Source organism: Dipodomys spectabilis, unplaced genomic scaffold, assembly GCF_019054845.1.
Source record: "Dipodomys spectabilis isolate Male_0828 unplaced genomic scaffold, ASM1905484v1 ptg000588l, whole genome shotgun sequence".
Classification (NCBI taxonomy): domain Eukaryota; kingdom Metazoa; phylum Chordata; class Mammalia; order Rodentia; family Heteromyidae; genus Dipodomys; species Dipodomys spectabilis.
Window position 1 is genome coordinate 889439 of NW_024871265.1, and position 20590 is coordinate 910028.

Genomic DNA, 20590 nt, shown 5'->3' on the forward strand with positions numbered 1-20590 from the left:
AAGTAGCAGATGATTTAAAAACACCTGAGTGAAAAAGGAAGAGAACTTGAACTAGGAGTATGGGTGGAGAGAAATCTACAAATTCTAGGCACTCAGGAAGTATGGGGGGGGAGAGATGGGAAGGGGAAACAAAGGAGGAGGCAACAATGCTTGATAAGAAATATACCTATTACCTTGCCAGTGTAATTGTAACCTCTCTGTATGGTATTTTCACAATAAAAAAAGACCCTTCAAAAATGGGGAACATCCAATCTCCTTGATGAACACAGATGCAAAGATCCTTAACAAGATTCTAGCTAACAGAATCCAGAAACACATTAAAAAAATAATACACTATGATCAGGTAGGCTTCATCCCAGAGACACAGGGATGGTTTAACATACGTAAGTCAATAAATGCAATCCAGCATATCAACAGAGCCAAGGTCAAGAATCACATGATTATCGCCACAGATGCAGAAAAGGCCTTTGATAAAATTCAACATTCATTCATGCTAAAAGCTCTGGAGAAAATAGGAATAGAAGGAACATTTCTAAAAACAATAAAAGCCATTTATGACAGACCAATAGCCAATATTATACTTAATGGGGAAAAGCTACAACCAATCCTCCTAAAAACAGGAACAAGGCAAGGATGTCCACTGTCTCCACTCCTCTTCAACATAGTCCTAGAACCCTTAGCCAGGGCAATAAGGCAAGAAAAAGACATTAAAGGGATCCGCATAGGGAAAGAAGAAGTGAAACTATCCCTTTTTGCAGACGACATGATACTATACCTCCACGATCCCAAAAACTCCATCCCCAAACTTTTAGAAATCATAAGTCACTTCGGCAAAATAGCAGGATACAAAATAAACCCACAAAAATCAGTTGCCTTCCTATACACTGATAACGCACAGGAAGAGAGGGAAATAAAGGGAACAACCCCATTCACAATAACCTCCCAAAAAATAAAATATTTAGGAATTAACCTAACCAAAGATGTAAAAGAACTATTTAATGAGAACTATAAAAAGTTAAAGAAAGAAATTGCAGAAGACACTAGGAAATGGAAAGACCTCCCATGCTCCTGGATAGGCCGACTTAATATAGTAAAGATGGTGATACTTCCAAAACTAATATACAAATTCAATGCAATTCCTATTAAAATCCCAATGACGTACATCACTGAAATACAGAAAACAGTCCAAAAATTTATATGGAACAACAAAAGACCTAGAATAGCCAAAACAATTCTAGGGGATAAAGACAATATGGGAGGGCTATCCATGCCGAACTTCAAACTCTACTACAGAGCTATAATAAAAAAGACAGCATGGTACTGGCACAAAAACAGACCTGAAGACCAATGGAACAGAATAGAAGATCCAGATATAAATCCACAGGCCTACAGCCAGCTGATATTCGACAAAGGAGCCAAAGACATACAATGGAAGAAACACAGCCTCTTCAACCGCTGGTGCTGGGAAAACTGGGCAGCCACATGCAGAAAACTAAAAGTGGACCCCAGCCTATCACCATGCACCAACATCAACTCAAAATGGATTAAAGACCTTAACATTAAACCTGAATCTCTGAAACTACTACAGGACAGAGTAGGAGAGACACTTGAACTAATAGGCACAGGAAGGAACTTCCTGAACAGAGTCCCAGGGTCACAACAAGTTGGAGAGAGACTCGACAAATGGGACTACCTTAAAATAAAAAGCTTCTGCACAGCTAAATCTATCGCAACTAAGCTAGAAAGACAACCAACGAATTGGGAAAAAATATTTACCAGCAATATATCAGACAAGGGGTTAACATCCTGTATATACAGGGAACTCAAGAAACTAATCCCTCCCAAACCTAACAAACCAATTACTAAATGGGCAAGGGAACTAAAGAGGGACTTCTCAAATGAAGAAATAAAAATGGCAAAGAAACACATGAGGAAATGTTCATCATCCCTGGTGGTGAAGGAAATGCAAATAAAGACAACCCTGAGATACCACCTTACCCCAGTCAGAATGTCCCACATCCACAAATCAGCCAACAACAAATGCTGGAGGGGATGTGGAGAAAGAGGAACCCTGTTACACTGCTGGTGGGAATGTACACTTATACAACCACTTTGGAAAGCAGTCTGGAGGGTCCTTAGAAAGCTAAAGATTGACCTCCCTTACGACCCACTTCTAGGTCATACCACTTCTAGGCATCTACCCTGAACAACAGGAACCAATATACAAGGACACGTGCACCTCCATGTTTATTGCAGCACTGTTCGCAATAGCTAGGATATGGAAACAACCTAGGTGCCCCACCACAGATGAATGGATCCAAAAATTGTGGTATCTATACACAATGGAATATTATGCAGCCATTAGAAATGACAAAATAATGGCATTTGCAGGGAAATGGATGGAGCTAGAAGGAATCATGTTGAGCGAGGTAAGCCAAGAACGAAGAGACAAACGGTACATGGTCTCCCTCATAAGTGGATGCTAAATCCAAAAGGTTAGGTGATACGACAAAACTAACAGGACTTAAGAAACAAAGAACTCCCGCTCATCTGGTTGAACTACTACTAAATATCCCCATGCTGCTGATCACAAATATGGTATATAACATGTGAACACTTATATATTACAGACTGTGGTAGACAATTTGCTCCAGGGAAGTTAGAATGAACTTGTGACTTTGAAATTATGTAATCATTTAATCACAATCAAAAAAAAAAAAAAAGAACCTCGGGGAAGGGAGGGAGGGAGGGGATGGTAGGGGGAAAACAATGGAGGGGGTAACAATGTTCAAGAGGAAGTGTACTCATAACCTCACTCATGTAACTGTAACCCTCTGTATAGTAGCTTTACAATAAAAAAAAAAAAATAGACTTCAAAAAAAAAAAAAAAAGAAATGGGGAACATGATGAACAGATAAATGGATGGATGAGTCCTTGGGATGTCAGAGTGAGATAATAATTTCTGGTTCAAGGTCAGTGAGAGAAAGTCAGTCAGGAGACCAGTATTCTTCCATTTTTTGTTTTAAATCCATTTATATTTCTTGAAACTGAAAATGAGTGAATATATTAGCAAAGGCCTACAGATAATACTTTTTAAATCAGTAGTTAGTTCTTTTTCTACAGCAGACTGTAACAGGTACTTAAAAGCTGCTTTTGCCGAAAAGGACTGACTTCTTATTTGAGCTCACAAATGAACTAAATCTAGGAAAAAAGCTAGGCCTCCCTGCTTCCACCTTGTCTTTGTCTTTGTCTGTGCCATTCACATTTTAGTCACCTTGTAATCCAGAGAGAACAGAGATTACTGAGAAAATGTTTACAAGAAGGGGTAGAAGAGACTGCACCAAAGGAAAGAAATATCAAAGCCTTCTCAGAACAATAACAACTTCTCTGGAACCCTTGAATGAATGATCACCCAGGCCATATTTTAATCAGGACTGTAAATAATTATGCACATATAAGTCTTAATTATATGCATAGTAATTATGCACATATAATTCTTTGTCTATTTAAATCTAAAGCTCATGTCTGTGCCCATATGATTAGCTGAAGATGAACTAAAGTGCTGACCCATGGTTCATCCATGTATGCAGTGAACTTCCCTTCTCTGACCCTTGCCATGTCTCTTTATTTGGCATATAGTAATGAGTGGCTGGACCTGACCTTTGAGTCCAGGACTGTGGACCTGATGACTAGAACTCTGAGTTCAAGACCAGTTATCCCTCCTATGAAAACCTATTTTGAAAAATAGACCCTGTGTGAGTACTTCTCAGAGAAATCTTTTATGAGATATTGGTATATTCTCTAAACATTTATTATCAAAGAAAGAAATGAACTCCAAATCAGAGACTGTTGAATTCTTCAATATTTGCCTATAGAATTAAAGGTTTTACTTTACACAAAGGTTTAATACCTGGACACAATCAGACTCCCTGCTTCCACATTGCTCAGTCACTGGAGATCAACACATAGCATGTGGGCCCTAGACCTGACCTTCTCAGTCTTGATTGGCCTTACTGAGAACTTCCTCTTCTAGAAGATGGAAAACTAGTTCTAGCCAACAAGGAGGAAGTGACTGAAGAAACAAAATTAACAACATCCTGGCAGGAAATGGACAAATCACATTTGATTATGTAATAAACAGAATAGAAGTATTTTTTCATAGATTTGAAGAAGTGTTGTTTAGCATCACAAAAGCAAATAACCATGCAATTACAAGAACAGAAATCCTGCAGAAATTTTTTTTGAGGGCATGGGGGAAATGGTGCTAAAACAAACCTTAAGAATTAATAAAAAGGATAATATTGATCAAGATACATTGTACATTTGGTATGTATATGCCAGTACTGGGTCTTGAATTCAAGTTCTAGGTGCTGTGCCTGAACTTCTTTGCTCAAGCTAGTGTTCTACCACTTAAGCCATAGCTCCATTTCCAGCTTTTTTGGTGGTTAGGAACTAAGAGTCCCACAGACTTTCCTGCCTGGGCTGGCTTTGAACCATGATCCTCAGATTTCAACTTTCTTTTTTTTAATTAGTTAGGTTTTTAAAGAAGAGGTTGCCAAGTAAGAACAGCACCACAAGCATATTGTATTTAGGTAAGGGATAGGTCTAGTCAGTAGACAGGCTGGCACCAGGCCAGGTGGGCACTCCATGCAGCTGGCAAAGATAGCGTCTGCCCCTGGGCTGGGCCTTATCTAGGGTAGAGGTGGGGGGGGGGGGAGAGGTGTGGCCACATTGAATCCAGATGTGACCTCAGAGGATGCAGATATGACCTCTTCCAGGTGTGCCAGTTGCCTAGGTAACGCAGGTACTGGGCGGAGACTTTGCTGGGAGGAGGGTGGAGTCTGCTCGCCATCCAGGAGCAGACCTGGATATATAATTGTAAAGATACTGTAGAGAGGGGTTACAGTTACATGAGCAAGGTAATGAGTCCATTTCCTATCGAACATTGTTTCCCCCTCCTTTTTTTCCCCTACCATCCCTTTTCTCCCTACCTCCCCAACTCCTCTTCCCACCCTCCCCACTCCCCGCATTTCAGCTTTCTAATCAGCTTAGAATTACAGGTATGAGCCACCTGCACCTAGATAAGCATTGTACTTACATACAGACATGTCATATTGAAACCCCTTTGTAAAACTACTTAAAGATAGTTTTTAAAATTTTAAACAGTAAAAAGACAAAGGAGTCCAGCAGCAGTCCAGGACTTCTGAGTGTAGTCAAGTAAGTAAATAGGGAAAAGGAAGAAACAGCTTTGAATAACTGCCTGCTTTTGTCTTGGAGGAATGACCTGCCAAGAGTGAGGTGAAATTGAGAAGGGCTGAAGTGACACAAGAACTAAAGAAGTCCTCAAAAGTTGAAGATCCCCATAACATCCTGACGCTGCCAGCTTCCCACTTGTGCCGACATCTACAGTGCTTCTGCACTGAGGCAGGAGAGATAGATGAGGCAATAGGAAAATGTAAAATAATTAAACATCTTAAAAAGGGCAGACTCAGAAATTAAAACAGGATCAGGAAGTAAAGCAAACTGGAAAAGTCAGAGCAACAAGCTCATCACCCTCCCTTCATAGGTAACATGTTACAGGAATAGGGAGACACAAACTGAGTGTGGTAGCTCAAGCCTATAATCCTTACTAGTTGAGAGGTAGAAAGTGGAGGATCAAACTTGGGGGTCATCCTGAACATGAAAGTTCATGAGACTCCATCAAACCAATTACGGGTCAAGGTAAACCAATTACTGTGTCTATCATCTCTTATGAGGGAAACCCAATGACAGCATAATGTTATATACCTATCATCCCCAGTGATGAGGTAAGCACAAATGGGAGGACCTTAGCTCAGGCCAGTTAAACCTACCTTGAAAATAAACAAGGCAAAAAGGGACTGGAGACATGGCTTGAGTAGTAGAGTACCTCCTAGACACAAGGCCCTGAGTTCCATCCCCAGTCCTACCAAAAAAAAAAAAAAAAACAGAATAGGGAAGATAAAGAGCCTATCTGCATTTGCCTTCTCCTTTTGGATATTAAGTCACTGCAAGCTATTTGAACAGATATAGGCAGAAGATTAAAGGGCATGTCTGGTAAACAGAAGTCCTAAGACTCACATCTGTAATGTCATTTGTCGCTATGGTTCAGAATCATACCGACTCAGACTTATTTTGAATAGGAGACCCACCTAAAACCTATTGTCTCAATTCCTAGAAAATTAACAGAATGATTAGGAGTTGCCAGGTGAGAGGACCAGGTGTCTAGATAAGAAATCAATGTAAAATCCTCCAGATAAATCTCACAGACAGTAAGCGCTACTTTGGAGTCTTCTTCCCTCCCATCTCCTGCGTGGGAAGCAGTTGTCTCGTCTTTCTTTTCCTGTTTTCTCACTCCTTTATCCAATTATACTAAAATAAATCCTTATTAAACATCAACTTATGAGACTCTTCTTTTGTGAGACCCTTCAAAGTGATTTTCATTATGGATCTCAAGTCCCTGTGCTTTTGGTGGAAAGGGAAACTGAGGGATTCCCCTCTTCCCTTCTTTCCAGTAAATACATCATCATCATCACCATACTACGACACATGCAGCTTGTTCTACACTGAGTTGTTTTCTATTTTTCTAGGAGCCAAAAGGAAGTGTTGTGACCTGAGCTGAAAAGACAGGGTTTGTTACAAATGTTTTGCAACTTGCCTACTTCACACGAAAAAGAGGTTTCACTTCCTAAATTGGACAAGATGGTAGAAAGTTTGAGGTTCAAGCCACAGAGTCAAGATGAAACATGGGGCAATGTCATTCTTTCTGATGGAGCCATAGAATTCCATTGTGTATATATACCACATTTTCTTGATCCATTCATCTACTGAGGGGCATCTGGGTTGGTTCCAGATCTTAGCTATGGGATTGGTTGGGGGGGAGGGGGAGGAGGGTCGGTAGGGGGAAGGTGGGGGAATTATGGGAAGGGATGGGAAGGGGAAACAAAGAGGAGGCAACAATGCTTGATAAGAAATGTACTTGTTATCTTACCCATGTAATTGTAACTCCTCTGTACAGTATTCTCGCAATAAAAAAAAAAGATGAAACATGGTTAAATGTTAACATCTGTTACATCAAGGACATTGTCCCATGGATTCAAACTTTCCCTGGAACAGAAAGAATCAAGGTACCACACAATTACTGTGACAATGGACAAATCATTTCATATATCCTAGACTAGTTTTCTTTGTCTACTCTTCACATTCAAATAACAATCTGTCTTCAGCCATATGGCCCCACTATATTTCACCAGGCAATATTAGGGCTCCTTTCAGCCAGCAAATCCTGAGACTCAGGATTGCTATAATTAGAAGATGGCAAAATAGAAGTAGCTTATATTTCCTTGTCCTACAGCCCAAGTCTCAGAAAGAATAAACGAACTCAGAGTTAATTCTCAAGTTCCTTGTAAACTTCTTATCACAGGCTTTTATCCTCCTTTGTTTATCCCATAATCGTATTAGCAGACTGAAGGCATCTGAGTTCTTTATCAGGACAGCCCACAATGCCACCAGAGGCTTTGAATAATGTAGCAGGCCCCTCCATGAAGCTTGGGGACCAGTGGTTGGTTTGCAAAGTTGACCCTGTAAAGGCAAAACAGAGAAGTCCACCAGGCTACCCAGATAGGTCTCTCAGTATTGAAAGCTCATCATTGCTTATCAGACTCAAAAGAAACTGAGCAAAACAGCTTTTAAATTTCCAACAGAACATCTAACATTTCAATAATGAGTTTCTTGTATCTGCCTTCCTAATACCAAGGTATCAACAGCCAAATTAAGAATTAGAACAAAGCCCATGAAGCTTTCCCCGGCTTACAGCAAAGTGCATTTTCTTTATCTCTCAAGTAATCTCCCCATCAATGTCAGGAACGTCTACTTTAGATAACACACAACAAGCACAATACCTAGCTCATAGTAAGCAAATGCCTATTTGAAAGAAAACACTATCAAATTCACCCATTCACTAATAAGCAAACTCTACTGCTTATATTCACTGCTAAACACTGTGCTAAACTTGGCTTTAAAAGAGTTCATGGCTTCTGATGGTACCAGAAAGGTGAGCCAAGTTTTGCTTCAGTGCTATATTGTTTGCTGCAGTATATATGGGTCAAGGGTTCTGGGGAAAGTGTTCCTAGACTTTATGTACCATTTATGACCTAATCACCTATTTATTTACCAATAAAGAACGGTCCTCAGGCAGGCATTCAGCTGGTCTCTGCTTATATTTAACATTACCAAGAAACACACATCCCCTAGATCTTCTTATAGACACAGGAATCATCAAAAGTTCTTTTAGGCAGAGAATATCTTCTATACCTTTTAAAAAGGGATTGTGATCATGAGCCACTTGCCCTATACACCACCTTTTCACAATGTATCTTAATTTAAATTTACATCATTGTCATCCAGCATTGATGTAATTTCAACATACGATTGGCTAGGTAACAAACCCCTGGTATTACTGAGTTGAATGAATTTGCTTCCAGGGTTCACCTTGACCTGTTTGGATTCTGCACCCCAGTACCCTGTCTGTTCCTTACCCCATGAAGAGAACCCAAGTGTCTTTCTAGAGACACCTGTAGGTGATAAATACCTCTCAAAGTAGGAAATAGCACTCTCTTTTCAGATAATGCAGGGGGAATGTAGTATTGTCACTTCATTATACCCATTCATCCATCTCCAAGTAGGAGGGTCCTAAACTTAAGTACTAAAAAGAAAGGGAGAGTATGAACTCAGGCATGTACATTTTCACATTCTCTACTTTGTTCCACAGATCCTAATCATAAACTTTCTTATCCAGGAAAATCTAGTAGTTTAATATTGACATCATTAGTACCAAAAAATGCCTATTCACATGATGACACATTTGTGTCATAGTCTGCAACCCCTCGCTCTTCCAGGGACTAGAGAAATATTTCAACGTATCAACCTCATTCTTCACTAGTTCCCATCCATCCCTTTCCCCCACCCCATGCCTTTGACTTGGTTGTGAAATCAGCTAACCAAAGGGAAAATTTCTCAGCTCTTTACTTCTGCTTTTGAAGGCTATAAAACCAGCAAAGAACTGTCAAACAGCAAATCTCTTTGAGGTTTGGAGAATAACAGGCTAATCTGAGATTCTCTCCAGCCAGTGTTCATCGCTCAAGTGTGAGTTTGAACTCTTATTCTCCTAAAGGAGAGAGATCATCATCCTCTCTCTCTCTCTCTCTCTCTCTCTCTCTCTCTCTCTCTCTCTCTCTCTCTCTCTCTCTCTCTCTCTCTTTCTCTCTCTCTCTCAGTGTCCCAGGATTGGTAAGCTATTTGCAAGCATATAGGGCATACAAAGCCTCCTGCCAGCCTCCTAGTCATATTTTTTTGGTTTGGTTTATTCAGTAAATGCTTTCTGCAGACCCAAAGAACAGCTCTTTCTGCATTCACTTACTCACTGAGAGATCGTTTCTCTGCATGCCTACCAAGCACTTAGATGCTGAAGGAAGCTCACAAATAGAGGCAGCTCACTGGAAGGATAGCACTACAAAAGGATACTCATTCTGTCCTCTGTCCACAGGTCTCTGAAGCATCAATGGCAGCAGTTCCTGAACTCACCAGTGAGATGATGGCTTACCACAGGTCAGTGGGGAAATGGAGAGTAGTCCTCTGCACAGGGTTCTCCTTTCAACAGTGGAGGGTGATCTGTGCTGAGAGACCAGATTAATCCCCATACTGCCTCCCCTGGCAGCAAGCAGAGTTCAAGTCAACCTGATTTAAAAACTGGTATCCCATTCCAAGTCCAACTTTGGGACCTGGAGGCAATCAAGATGTTATTGCTGCAGGAGTTTCTACAAATGGTAAATGGGAGGGAAAGATCCCAAGTGAACAATGCAAGGGACCTCTTTGGGAAAAAATTATCTTGGATGAGAGGGAAAGCTGAGATTTTAGCTGAATCTTCTGGGTCATTGTTGGGTTATTAAGGTCCAATAAAGATACTTACCTATCTGACCCAGAATCTACCTCTCGAAGGTTCTATACACAGAACTATGTAGAACATGCATAGAACTTGCCAGAAGACTTCAGGGAGCATTGAAAGTCATGCTGTTTGCATTTTTATTAACAGTGAAAATGAATATGTATAGAAAGAAAAGTAATGTTAAGCCATGTCTCTTTTTATTCCAGTGATGAGAATGACCTCTTCTTTGAGACTGATGGTCCCAAGCAAATGAAGGTAAGACACTGGGCTTAATTCCCAGCTCATGGGAGGGCTCTAACATGGGAAAAACTCAAAGAAAAGGGTTCCAGGCTACCTTGTTCACAAGGTATTTTGCGATGGAATGGCTTTCACTTCTTTCAGTGAGACAGATTCAGGCTGTACCATATGTTGGCCACCATGCAATCTCCATCCTACTTGCTAAGGCTTAGTGATTAATGGCTCTGCTGTTTCATGTTAGGAAAATAGTCAAGTTTTCAATACAAATTGAGCCCTCCTTTTAGGAGGGGGCTGCAGGCTACTCTAAACAATTCAAATTCTATAACACAGAGCAGATGACCTTGAGGATTAACATATGTTTACCCCCTTATGGTAGAATAGATTTCATGCTTCCTGGACTAAAGCTTAAAACCATAAAACATACATGATATAAACAAAATGATGGATTGAGAGTTGCAAGAAAACTGTGTACTTGATATTTGGCTTTCATCCAAAAAAAACACAAGGTGTGACCAGGTGATCTGCAACTTCCCATTCTGGAATGTTTTCAGTGCCAGCTAAGTTTATCCCAATAGATAGGCATTTTTCAGACTATTCCTACTGAGAGTCATACTCTCATCCCAGCTAAATCTTCATGTTTGTATGATGTCTGACAACTTCCAGAAGTGATGTGATCATTAGCCCGGCTCAGTCAGATAGATATGTGACTTAGTAAGCAGGCACTTTTCTCTGATTTTTCCTTTAGTTCACAACAGCTTCTTTAGCTGCAGAATTCAACAGATTTCTCCATATTTTAATATAAATATAGCTGGTTACCTCCAGCCCTGAGTGAGGCCCCTCATCTTCTACCTAGCATTAGCCTTCACTGCCTCCTGAAGAGTCTGCATCTGGTCAGAAGTCTCTTTCCTGGGGAGAAGTTTTCTCCTGCTTAGCTTTCCTTTGTGTTGTTAGACATCTTGTCACTGTCCTTCAATTGTCATGCCTTAGGACAACAACTTCAGTTAGTGTTAATGTAGACTTTCTTTAAATAATATTAAAGTAGCAATACATTTCACAAACAAGAATAATTTTTACAGTATCTGTAGAATGTCTGTAAAAAAAGGCATCTGTGAGAACTCATCAAGTGAGCATAGATGAATAGGAAATGTGATGAAAATAGGAAATGTAGTGAAAAATTAAATGCATGGAGTTAGAGTAGTGCAAGAACAAAAAAAAATCACACAGTGCAAGAAGGTGTAAGTACAATGGTGAAATGGGCATGTTTAAGAAAGATAAAATAGAAATGGAATTTTTTTTTTAAAGAATAAGGTATCAGGAAGTTCACATTCTGGTCTCCATGTGCCTTTAGTAGACTATTTAGCTTCTTTGGTTTTTTGAGACACAGGGATTATAGTTAAGAACTCAGTTGTCTCTAAGGGCCCTTCTTGTTTCCTGACATCATCACTGGAGTTCATGGCTTGATCACCTTAGCATGTTCACTGCTTCCATTTCTTCACAGTGTTGCTTGCAAGACCTGGACCTCTGCTATCCAGATGAGGGCATCCAGCTTCAGCTCTCCCATCAGTACTTCAATAAGAGTTTCAGGCAGGTGGTGTCACTCATCGTGGCTGTGGAGAAGCTGAGGAATAAACCCATTCCTTGCTCACAGGCCTTCCAGAATGATGACCTGAAGACCTTCTTTTCCATCATCTTTGAAGAAGGTAATTAACTATTCTTCTCAACAGCCAACTATTCCTCCCCAAGCTTAACCCTTTAAAGGTAGAAGACCCAGCAATGAACAGAAAATGAAGAAGCTCCAAAGCCAAATCAATCATTTATTTAGCAGAAAATATTCTATTCATTATTGAGAAGACCTTGGTAACTACATCTATTTGCAACTCACACTCCAGTATTATCACTAGCAATATTTTTTTTTGGTCTGGTTGTGGGGCCCGAACTCTGGGCCTGGGTGCTGTCCTTCAGCTCTTCAGCTCAAGGTTAGCACTCTACCACTTGAGCCGGCTTTTTTCTGCTTATGTGGTGCTGAGGAATCAAACACAGGGCCTCATGCATGCAAGGCAAGAGCTCTACCACCGAGCCAACTTCCCAGCCCACTAGCAATATTTTATGTAAGTTTCTCTATCACTAGTCCTCAGTGAGCAGTCCTACCACCATAGTTTATGGTATCCCATCAAGCGTTTTACCTGCCCTATTCCCAACTTCTTCCCACTAATGTTAGAATCAAACTTTGCCCATGAATTCTTAAGTGTCCTCCAAACTCTTCTGCTTCACATCACAAGGCTTGCTCTTCTGATTCTCTGCCTAAACCATGTTTGTGCTCTAAATTTCAGAACCCATGATCTGTGATGCTTGGGATGATCCTGCATATGTGTGTGATGTAGCCGTGAGAACACTGAATTGCACACTCCGGGATGGGCAGCAAAAATGCCTGGTATTGTCTGACCCTTGCGAACTGAAAGCTGTCCACCTCCAAGAATCAAATCTGAGCCAACAAGGTAACTGGAGACATGTTGGTTTGCTTTCTAAGCTTCCAGGCAGCTCTACAAAACCTCTCAGAATAGTGAGGCAAATTGTCAGCAGAAAAGAACATAAATGTTTGTTTGGGTCCCAGACATGGTATCAGTTTGAATGTTTGGCATGGCCATTTGTTAGTAAAATATGTGACTACAAGTTTCAGACTCCACAGATACTCCTGGGACTATTTTTCAATACACAGGGACAGTGCAATGTCAATGTTCCCACAGTAGGAAGTCATCGGATGGACATGACCTCATTGCCTATGGCTTCATTTTTTTCCTGTTTCAGAGGCTGAACCTACAGAGATAACATGTCCATCCCCATTCCCAACCTGCTCCCCTCCCTGTTAAAAACCTTCCTCCCTAATACCATATGGTTCCTGACTATTAGGAACTTCTATATCTCTGATGGAACTGGCAAGTGTAAAATATAGTGAGCCCTTGTTAGCTGTGGTGACAGATCTAGCATCAAGCCACTGTGGCTGAGTAGACAGCATGTTCTCCACCATGGCTGTTGTCCTCAGGGGGAGGCGTTCTTCAAGGAAAAGCTTCTTTCTCTCAACCAGGCTATATCCTATTTCTTTAGACTTGTGTAGTGACAGTGGCTCACAGTCTGCAAATAAAACTGCTATGACTAAGGACAATCAATATGGGTATCTCTTTCCTAGAGTCACTTTCCCAAGCTAGGCCATTCCTTTCCCCACCTTCCTACTTGATGTTCTATGTTCCTGAAACAGTGCTGGTGCCAGGTTTCTACGGAAGTACAGATTCTTTTATATTGATTTGTTCTGCACATGTAGATGGGACATAGCTTGCCAATGACAAGATGGCTTTCTTCCTTCCCTCAACATTGAAAAATTAGAGACTATTCTATTTTTCATTGCCACTACTAAAAGGCTCTGAGAAACCCTCAGAACTTCCCTGGAGAAACCATAAATCAACAAACTGGCCCTGCTATTGTCTGTGAAAAATCTAGTTATCTCATTATGCCAAATAAATAAACAGAGATTGCTAAGTTGTGTGGGTCAGTGGTTCAGTCTAGTGGTTGAGCCCACCCTGCATTGCTGCATCCCTGACCACAAGACCCCTCTTCTTTCTCCAGTGGTGTTCTCCATGAGTTTTGTGCAGGGAGAAAGAAGCAATGACAAAATACCTGTGGCCTTGAGCCTCAGAGGGAAGAATCTGTACCTGTCCTGTGTGATGAAAGACAAGAAACCCACCTTGCAGCTGGAGGTAAGTGAATACCAGGAAAGAAGTCCTTCCTGGAGTCATCTGAATACCATTAAGCCATCACTTATAATCCTCTATTCCCCACAATCCATCCCGAACAATACTCTATTCTCCACCCCAAACCCTTGGGAAATCTGGAAACAGGTCTCTGGCAATTTTGCATAAGTATAAAATAAATTAAATAGAATATTTAAATGCATGCAAATGTCACTCCCAGTGAGCTTCTGTTACCATGGTCCACCATCGTCACCACCCCAACTGATCATACCATGTTAAAACTGCAATGGTTATACAGTATTAGGGTTTCTCTCCTTTGATAGATGACAATCTAGGTAACTAAACAGTTAAAGGTACCTGTCATCAATCTTCAATTCACTTCCAAAATTATTCCCCGGTTATACTTGCAGATTTCCTAGCAAAAGCAACATTTCCAATTGATGACATTATAGCCAAGGTCTTAAGAAAAAAATAACGAAAGTACCTATAACTACATATCCCTAGAATGGTGCTAATTCTAATTCCTAGTAATGCTATTTCTCGTCCAAATGATGATCCTGGACACCAGCCCAACAATCTAGAAGAGACAAAGTATTCTTTCCAGAACAGCTTAGAAAAAATAACTCAAAAGTGTGGCCTACAACCTCCTCTCTAGTAGACTGAGAACATCTTTCTCATAATGGCTCCCCTCATATTTTCATGCAGAGTGTAGACCCCAATGAATACCCTAAGAAGAAGATGGAAAAACGATTTGTCTTCAACAAGATAGAAATCAAAAACAGGGTGGAGTTTGAGTCGGCTCAGCACCCCAACTGGTATATCAGCACCTCTCAAGAAAATCATCTGCCAGTCTTCCTGGGAAACAGTGGTGCCCAGGATATAACAGACTTCACCATGGAATCTGTTTCTTCCTAAAGAGAGCTGTACACAGCAGATCTACTTTAAGTTAAATGTAACCTCAACCCTAGGACTAGTAGAAGGCAAATAGGACAATTTTGAATGGCTATAGACTAAATTTGATTCTTGTCTTCACTGATGTCCAGGTGCCTTCCGCAGGGCATTCTAGGGAGCTCAGTTGCCACTATCCAGATGTCAACTCTGTTCTCCCAGAGAAATCACTGGACCCTTTGATGAGCTAAGGCTTTCTCACCTGTCCTGCTTCCTCAAAGCCAGACTGACAGAAACTTTGGCACATCCTGATTTTAAAAACCCTCTGTCTTTGCTTCTAGCTTCTGATGAGCAAATCATTTACCAACTATTTATGTATTTATTGATTGATTGACTTATTTAATTCAATGGGAATAAGAGGCAGCAGTGTCTTGAAAAGAGCCTTGTTTTCAATATTTATGGAATAAGTTAAATTTGGGCTGATGTGCTGCCTACATCAAGTCCTTTCATGGAGGCTAAAAAATAGATAAGCTCATATTTTGAATATAGGAATATTTATGAATAAAGAAATATGATCACACTGTTTCAATGGGTCTGAAATAAATTTCACTGAATAAAATTCTGCCTTGGTTATTGACTTTTCTTGGATTTAACAGAGAAAAGTAAAAGTTAATAGGGCCATGAAAGTTTTTTCTGGAGAGCAAAGTACAGATATGTTGAATATGTAAAGTGCCAGGACACTTTGTCTTTCCACATATCCTCTGTTTCTGTTCTCAAGAAAAAGATACTCCATGTGCAAGATTCATCTGAGGAAGAATTATATTCCTGAAGAAATTATAAGGAGTAAAGGTTGATGACAACAACTGCCATGGTATGTCTATTTATTCAACAGACATCTACTAAGCAAATGCTGAGAGTTCAGAGATTAAAAAGGTGAGAGTTCCTAGTTTGATAGAAGAAGCAGACATGTATGAAACAAGCAAGACAATATGACAAGTAGAAGCAAGATAAAATATAAGAGGAGTGGCCAGGAAGGCATCACAAGATCTGGTAGTAGGCACCAAGTACCAAGCAAAGTGACATATTAGTCAGACCTAAAGGGACAGGCAGAAATTTCTCAGGAAAATAAAGAAAAAGGCACCCAAGCTAGGGAAACAGCACAAAGGTATCAGAGTATGAGAACAAATGATGTAAAAATAAGCTCAGGATTTCAGAAGTCACCAGAAGCAAAGTCAATATTTGAGTTACAGTATTTATAACTCATATCCCAGTTAAAGGGATAATTTGCTGAATAGATAAGGAGTTCTCTCAAAACATTCAAACACAGAGGAACAAAAATCCAACAGTAACTGGGCACTGGTGGCTCATGCCTGTAATCCTAGCTATTCAGGAGGCTGAGAAGTGAGGATAGTGGTTCAAAGCCAGCCCAGGCAGAAAAGTCCGTGAGACACTTTTCCAATAAGCCACCAGAAAACCTGAAGTGACTCTATGGCTCAAGTGTAGAGCACTCACCTTAAGCTGAAGAGCTGAGGGGCAGTGCACAGGCCCAGAGTTCAATCCCCACCACTGACCCACGCCCCCCCCTGCAAAAAAAAATCCAACAGTACAGTAGGCAAGGGATATTAACAAGCTCTCAAGAAAAGGTAGGTAGGAAGGGAGGGAGGGAGGGAGGGAGGGAAGGAGGGAGGGAGGGAGGGAAAGAAAGAGAAAGACAGAAAGACAGACAGACAGACAGAAAGAAAGAAAGAAAGAAAGAAAGAAAGAAAGAAAGAAAGAAAGAAAGAAAGAAAGAAAGAAAGAAAGAAAGAAAGAAAGAAAGAAAGAAAGAGAAAGGAAGGAAGGAAGGAAGGAAGGAAGGAAGGAAGGAAGGAAGGAAGGAAGGAAGGAAAGGAAGGAAGGACAGACCCTGGAGAGACATTCACCATTACTCATAATAAGACAGTAAAATTAAAAGCACTTGAAATACCAGTATTCCATATGATTAACAAAAATAAAATGTTCAACACACCCTGTTAGCAAAACTGTGAAGAAAAAATCATAGTGGTAAACATTACACATGGGAATCTGAATTGGAATTATATCAATAGAGAAAACTTCAAAATGATAGAAATGACAAATGTACTTCCTTCTTGGCCCAACACTTTCACTCATGTGGGTGTATCCTACATAGCTCATGTGAAATAATGCAATCAAAATTATTCATTATACATCATTTTTAATATGAAGGGGGGAAATATCCTGTGTCTCTCAATAGAAGATCAATTAAGTGATTATTGGACTTGGAATACCATGCAACTCTAATAAGGGAAGAGCAAGAACCAAGATGTGGTGATAACATAAAAAAGAACAAGACCAGGACTGGGGATGTGGCTAGTAGTAGAGCACTTGCCTGGCAAGTATAAGGCCTTTGGTTTAATCCTCTCACCAAGAAAAAGCAAGATACATGCAGTAAACAGAGGGGAAAGAAGCAAAAGTCAAGACATTCCCTTGTAGTTATATTTGATCTGGAAAATTCTATAGGAAACATAAGAAATGAATGAAGATTAGGGAATGTGGTATATGAATTCCAGAGTGGGAGCAAGACCATTCTCCATTTACTTTTTTTTTTTTTGAGAGGTCAAATCAGGAGTCTTTATTAGAAAGCCAGTGACTATGAGTGGACAGATGTCCCCAAAACACTTGCAGCCTCTAATACACTGAATACTGTTAGGAAACTTAGCCATGAGGGTAGTAAAGAGAGAGCAGAAAACAATCTCAACAAACCAGATCAACCCTAATGGAGAGATGAAGAGGGATGCCATGGTGACCTGAGGAGAGTCAGGAGGCAAGAGGCATGGCTCAAACAGTGGCTGAGCTGGTCCTGGCCTAAATAGGGTTATGGCCGGGAGCAAGGTCATAGGTAGCTTGAGAGTCCAAAATGTCTTTCGAGTTCATGGTAACAGTTTAGCAGGTCTAGTAAGTTATTGTTTGAGTCCCTGCCCTTGCCTGTAGGAATTCAGACACACTCATCACCTGGTGGTGGAACTTCACCTTCACCCACCAAGAAGCCAAAATGGTACCAGGTAGATACAATTCCCTATCATCCATCATGTTGCCAAGATGGCATCAGATAGACCCAGTCAGTATCCTCACCCCCCAAAAAAGCTCGGCTCTTTTAATTTATTACAACACAGTATTCTTAGTTGAAAACATGCCCAGAGACATACTCATTATATGCCTTTTCTTTTTTTTTAAGTAAGTTTTTTATTGTGAAAATACTGTACAGAGGAGTTACAATCACATGAGCAAGGTAATGAGTACATTTCTTATCAAGCATTGTTGCCTCCTCCTTTGTTATTCCCCTACCATCCCTTCCCTCCCATCTCCACAACTACACTCCCCTCCTCCGCCCACCTAAATTGTAGTTTGTTTTTTCAACATAGCGTCTTGTATATCTCATTGTTGCAATGGGTCAGCCTGAACCTGTATCCCTATTTAAACAATTTGTTTTTTCCCTTCTGCTCTCCAAATTATACCAAGATCAAATACAGTGAAAACAGGGGTTATACCATGGGGGAGGGACATACAAAGCAACAAAACAATCACATAGTACCTTATAAATACGTTAGAAACAATAGCAAGAAAGAAAAAAAACGCTGGGAACATCTTTATATTTATTTGTTTTTAATTTATATTGTTATTATAAAGGTAATGTACAGAGGGGTTGCAGTTACATGAGTCAGGTAAAGAGTACATTTCTTTTTGTGTGACGTCACCACTTCCCTCATCCACTTACTTTTTATATAGCTGGACTTTTTAAAATTGTGAATGTATCACTTTCTCAGAAATAAAATAGCAGTAAGTTTGTATTTTAATTTTTTCCAAAAAAAATAAACTGTATATGACTCATTGCAGAAAACCAACTATTAAAATGTGCCACCCCTCAGCAGCTCACTCCCTATACCTGTTCCTTCTTCACAGCTGTCTAAGCCAGGCAGAGCTGTCTCTCCCAGCTTCAGAGGGGAAATACAAAGGATGACAGGATTGTTGCAGCAGGCACCCAGCTGGTGCTCATTCTGTAGTAGTGAATAGAGCAGGTAAGAGGCAAGCAGGCAGCTGGGTTGGGAAGAATGAAGAATTGCCTCCATAGACTCCTCAGTTAAGTGATACAACTGTACTGTCCCTCTCAGGTCCAAAAGGGATGGCACAGTAGGAAAAAATAGAAACCTGTAAAATCACCTCCCCTTGTGAGGAAGCCAGATTCTACATCATCTATATGCAGGAAGATTGGCATAGCTGTTTTGGTGAGAAAACTGGCTGTGTCTAGTTGAGGAAGGGGAGAAGGACTGAAGGGGAGAGAGAGGGAGAGAGAGAGAAGGAGGAGGATAGGAAGGGAGGGGAGGAAAATGGAGAGAAGGAGAAAGAAAAGGAAGGGCAGGGACAGCAGGGAGGAAATAGAAGGACAAATGAGGTAAAGGGTGGAAAGGAAAGGGAGGAGAAGGCCTATGACTCAGTAATTCCACTATTATCTCCCTAAGGAAACAATTCAAAGATGTTTGCTGATGCATTGATTATAAATATTGAAGTCTACTGGAAAGAACTAAACTCTCTAGCATTCAATCATGAGAAGCTAAAAATAAAAAAAGAGAAGATAATAAAATGGAACCATATCCAGTCAAACCTTTGACAGAGAAAAACAGGAAATGAAACAACATTTAGTACAGGGAGAGAGAGAGCCTTTACATATGAGGAAAAAAATGTAACTACATGCTTCAAAGAGTGTATAGAGAGGGAGTGTGTGTGTGAGAGAGAGAAATAGAAGCAGGTTTATCATACTGAAAAAAAATGGGTACATGAGATGGAGGAAGACTGGGAAAAGCTTCATCAAAAGGAACTTCAATTTTATTCATAATATTTGAAGTTTTACAGGAAGTATATATTTGTAAATTATACATATACAAATGTGTGTTTGTTTTCTACTCTAAGACATGCAAAATGCTTGAGTTCCAATTCCTGGATCTTAACCAAACACTAAAATTGACCTTCCAAGGACTATTCTCTTCCTGCTTGGGTTATTAGCTCCAATTTTCTGTACTAGATGTCATTGGCCCTGAAGAGAGATATAATCTCCTTCTAATGGGAAGGGTCAGATGATTGAAGTAGGGAGAGCCAACATCCTCTTGGAACACTACCAAGTACACAAACTATAACCCCAAGAAGAAAGTTTTTTCTGTAGGCTAGGAAATCATCTTGTGTGCCCTTTTAGTAGGCAACACACCATACCACCACAACCCTTACTGGCTTTCACAGGGTCCATAAGTACCTAGAATGTGGGAGACAAGTGTTATTAGCTTTGACTTAATGTCTCAGATGTCTGTAAACAACAAGTCCCCAGTGGCAGGTAGTGGCTTATTCAGTAGACTTGGACTACACTAAGTTCCTGGTGTGTGAAGAAACTTGGCCTGAAAGATACACTTGCAAGTGGCTGTTGCTAATACTCCAGCCAGAGGTGGAGGGACAATCAGTGTGTTGTCTCCACAGACTTCCTTATGACCCATTTCCTTGCAACCCCTCCCAGTACAACCCTGTTAAAGTATCTATAAGCATTTGGTTCAACTCTAAGCCAGGATAAGGGTGACCTAGAGGATTGGGAAAATGCTTGTGTGACCATAGTCAGAGCCTCCTCCCAGTTCTTAAAATATCTCGCTCATATCCTGGATCCTAAATTGGTAGATTGAAAAGCAAGCCAAATGATAACATTTGGGGCTGGGAAGGTGGCTCA

General features: G+C 40.4%; 1 protein-coding gene across 1 annotated transcript; it reads left to right on the forward strand.

Moving 5' to 3' along the window:
• Nucleotides 1–9097: 9097 nt before the first annotated feature.
• Nucleotides 9098–15448, forward strand: Il1b (interleukin 1 beta). Its single transcript, XM_042670946.1, has 7 exons — nucleotides 9098–9160; nucleotides 9563–9624; nucleotides 10168–10216; nucleotides 11697–11898; nucleotides 12529–12693; nucleotides 13817–13947; nucleotides 14647–15448. The coding sequence occupies exons 2-7, from the start codon at nucleotides 9578–9580 to the stop codon at nucleotides 14854–14856; spliced, it is 804 nt and encodes a 267-aa protein (XP_042526880.1). The 5' UTR covers nucleotides 9098–9160; nucleotides 9563–9577; the 3' UTR covers nucleotides 14857–15448.
• The last annotated feature ends 5142 nt before the right edge of the window (nucleotides 15449–20590 follow it).

What these genes read in the sequence shown, in the direction of transcription:
- Il1b (XM_042670946.1), top strand. Translation starts at nt 9,578, where the DNA reads ATGGCAGCAGTTCCTGAACTCACCAGTGAGATGATGGCTTACCACAG. An exon ending in ATGGTCCCAAGCAAATGAAG is followed by an intron (nt 10,217 to 11,696) that starts GTAAGACACTGG and finishes ATTTCTTCACAG; the next exon opens with TGTTGCTTGCAAGACCTGGA. An exon ending in TTCCATCATCTTTGAAGAAG is followed by an intron (nt 11,899 to 12,528) that starts GTAATTAACTAT and finishes TCTAAATTTCAG; the next exon opens with AACCCATGATCTGTGATGCT.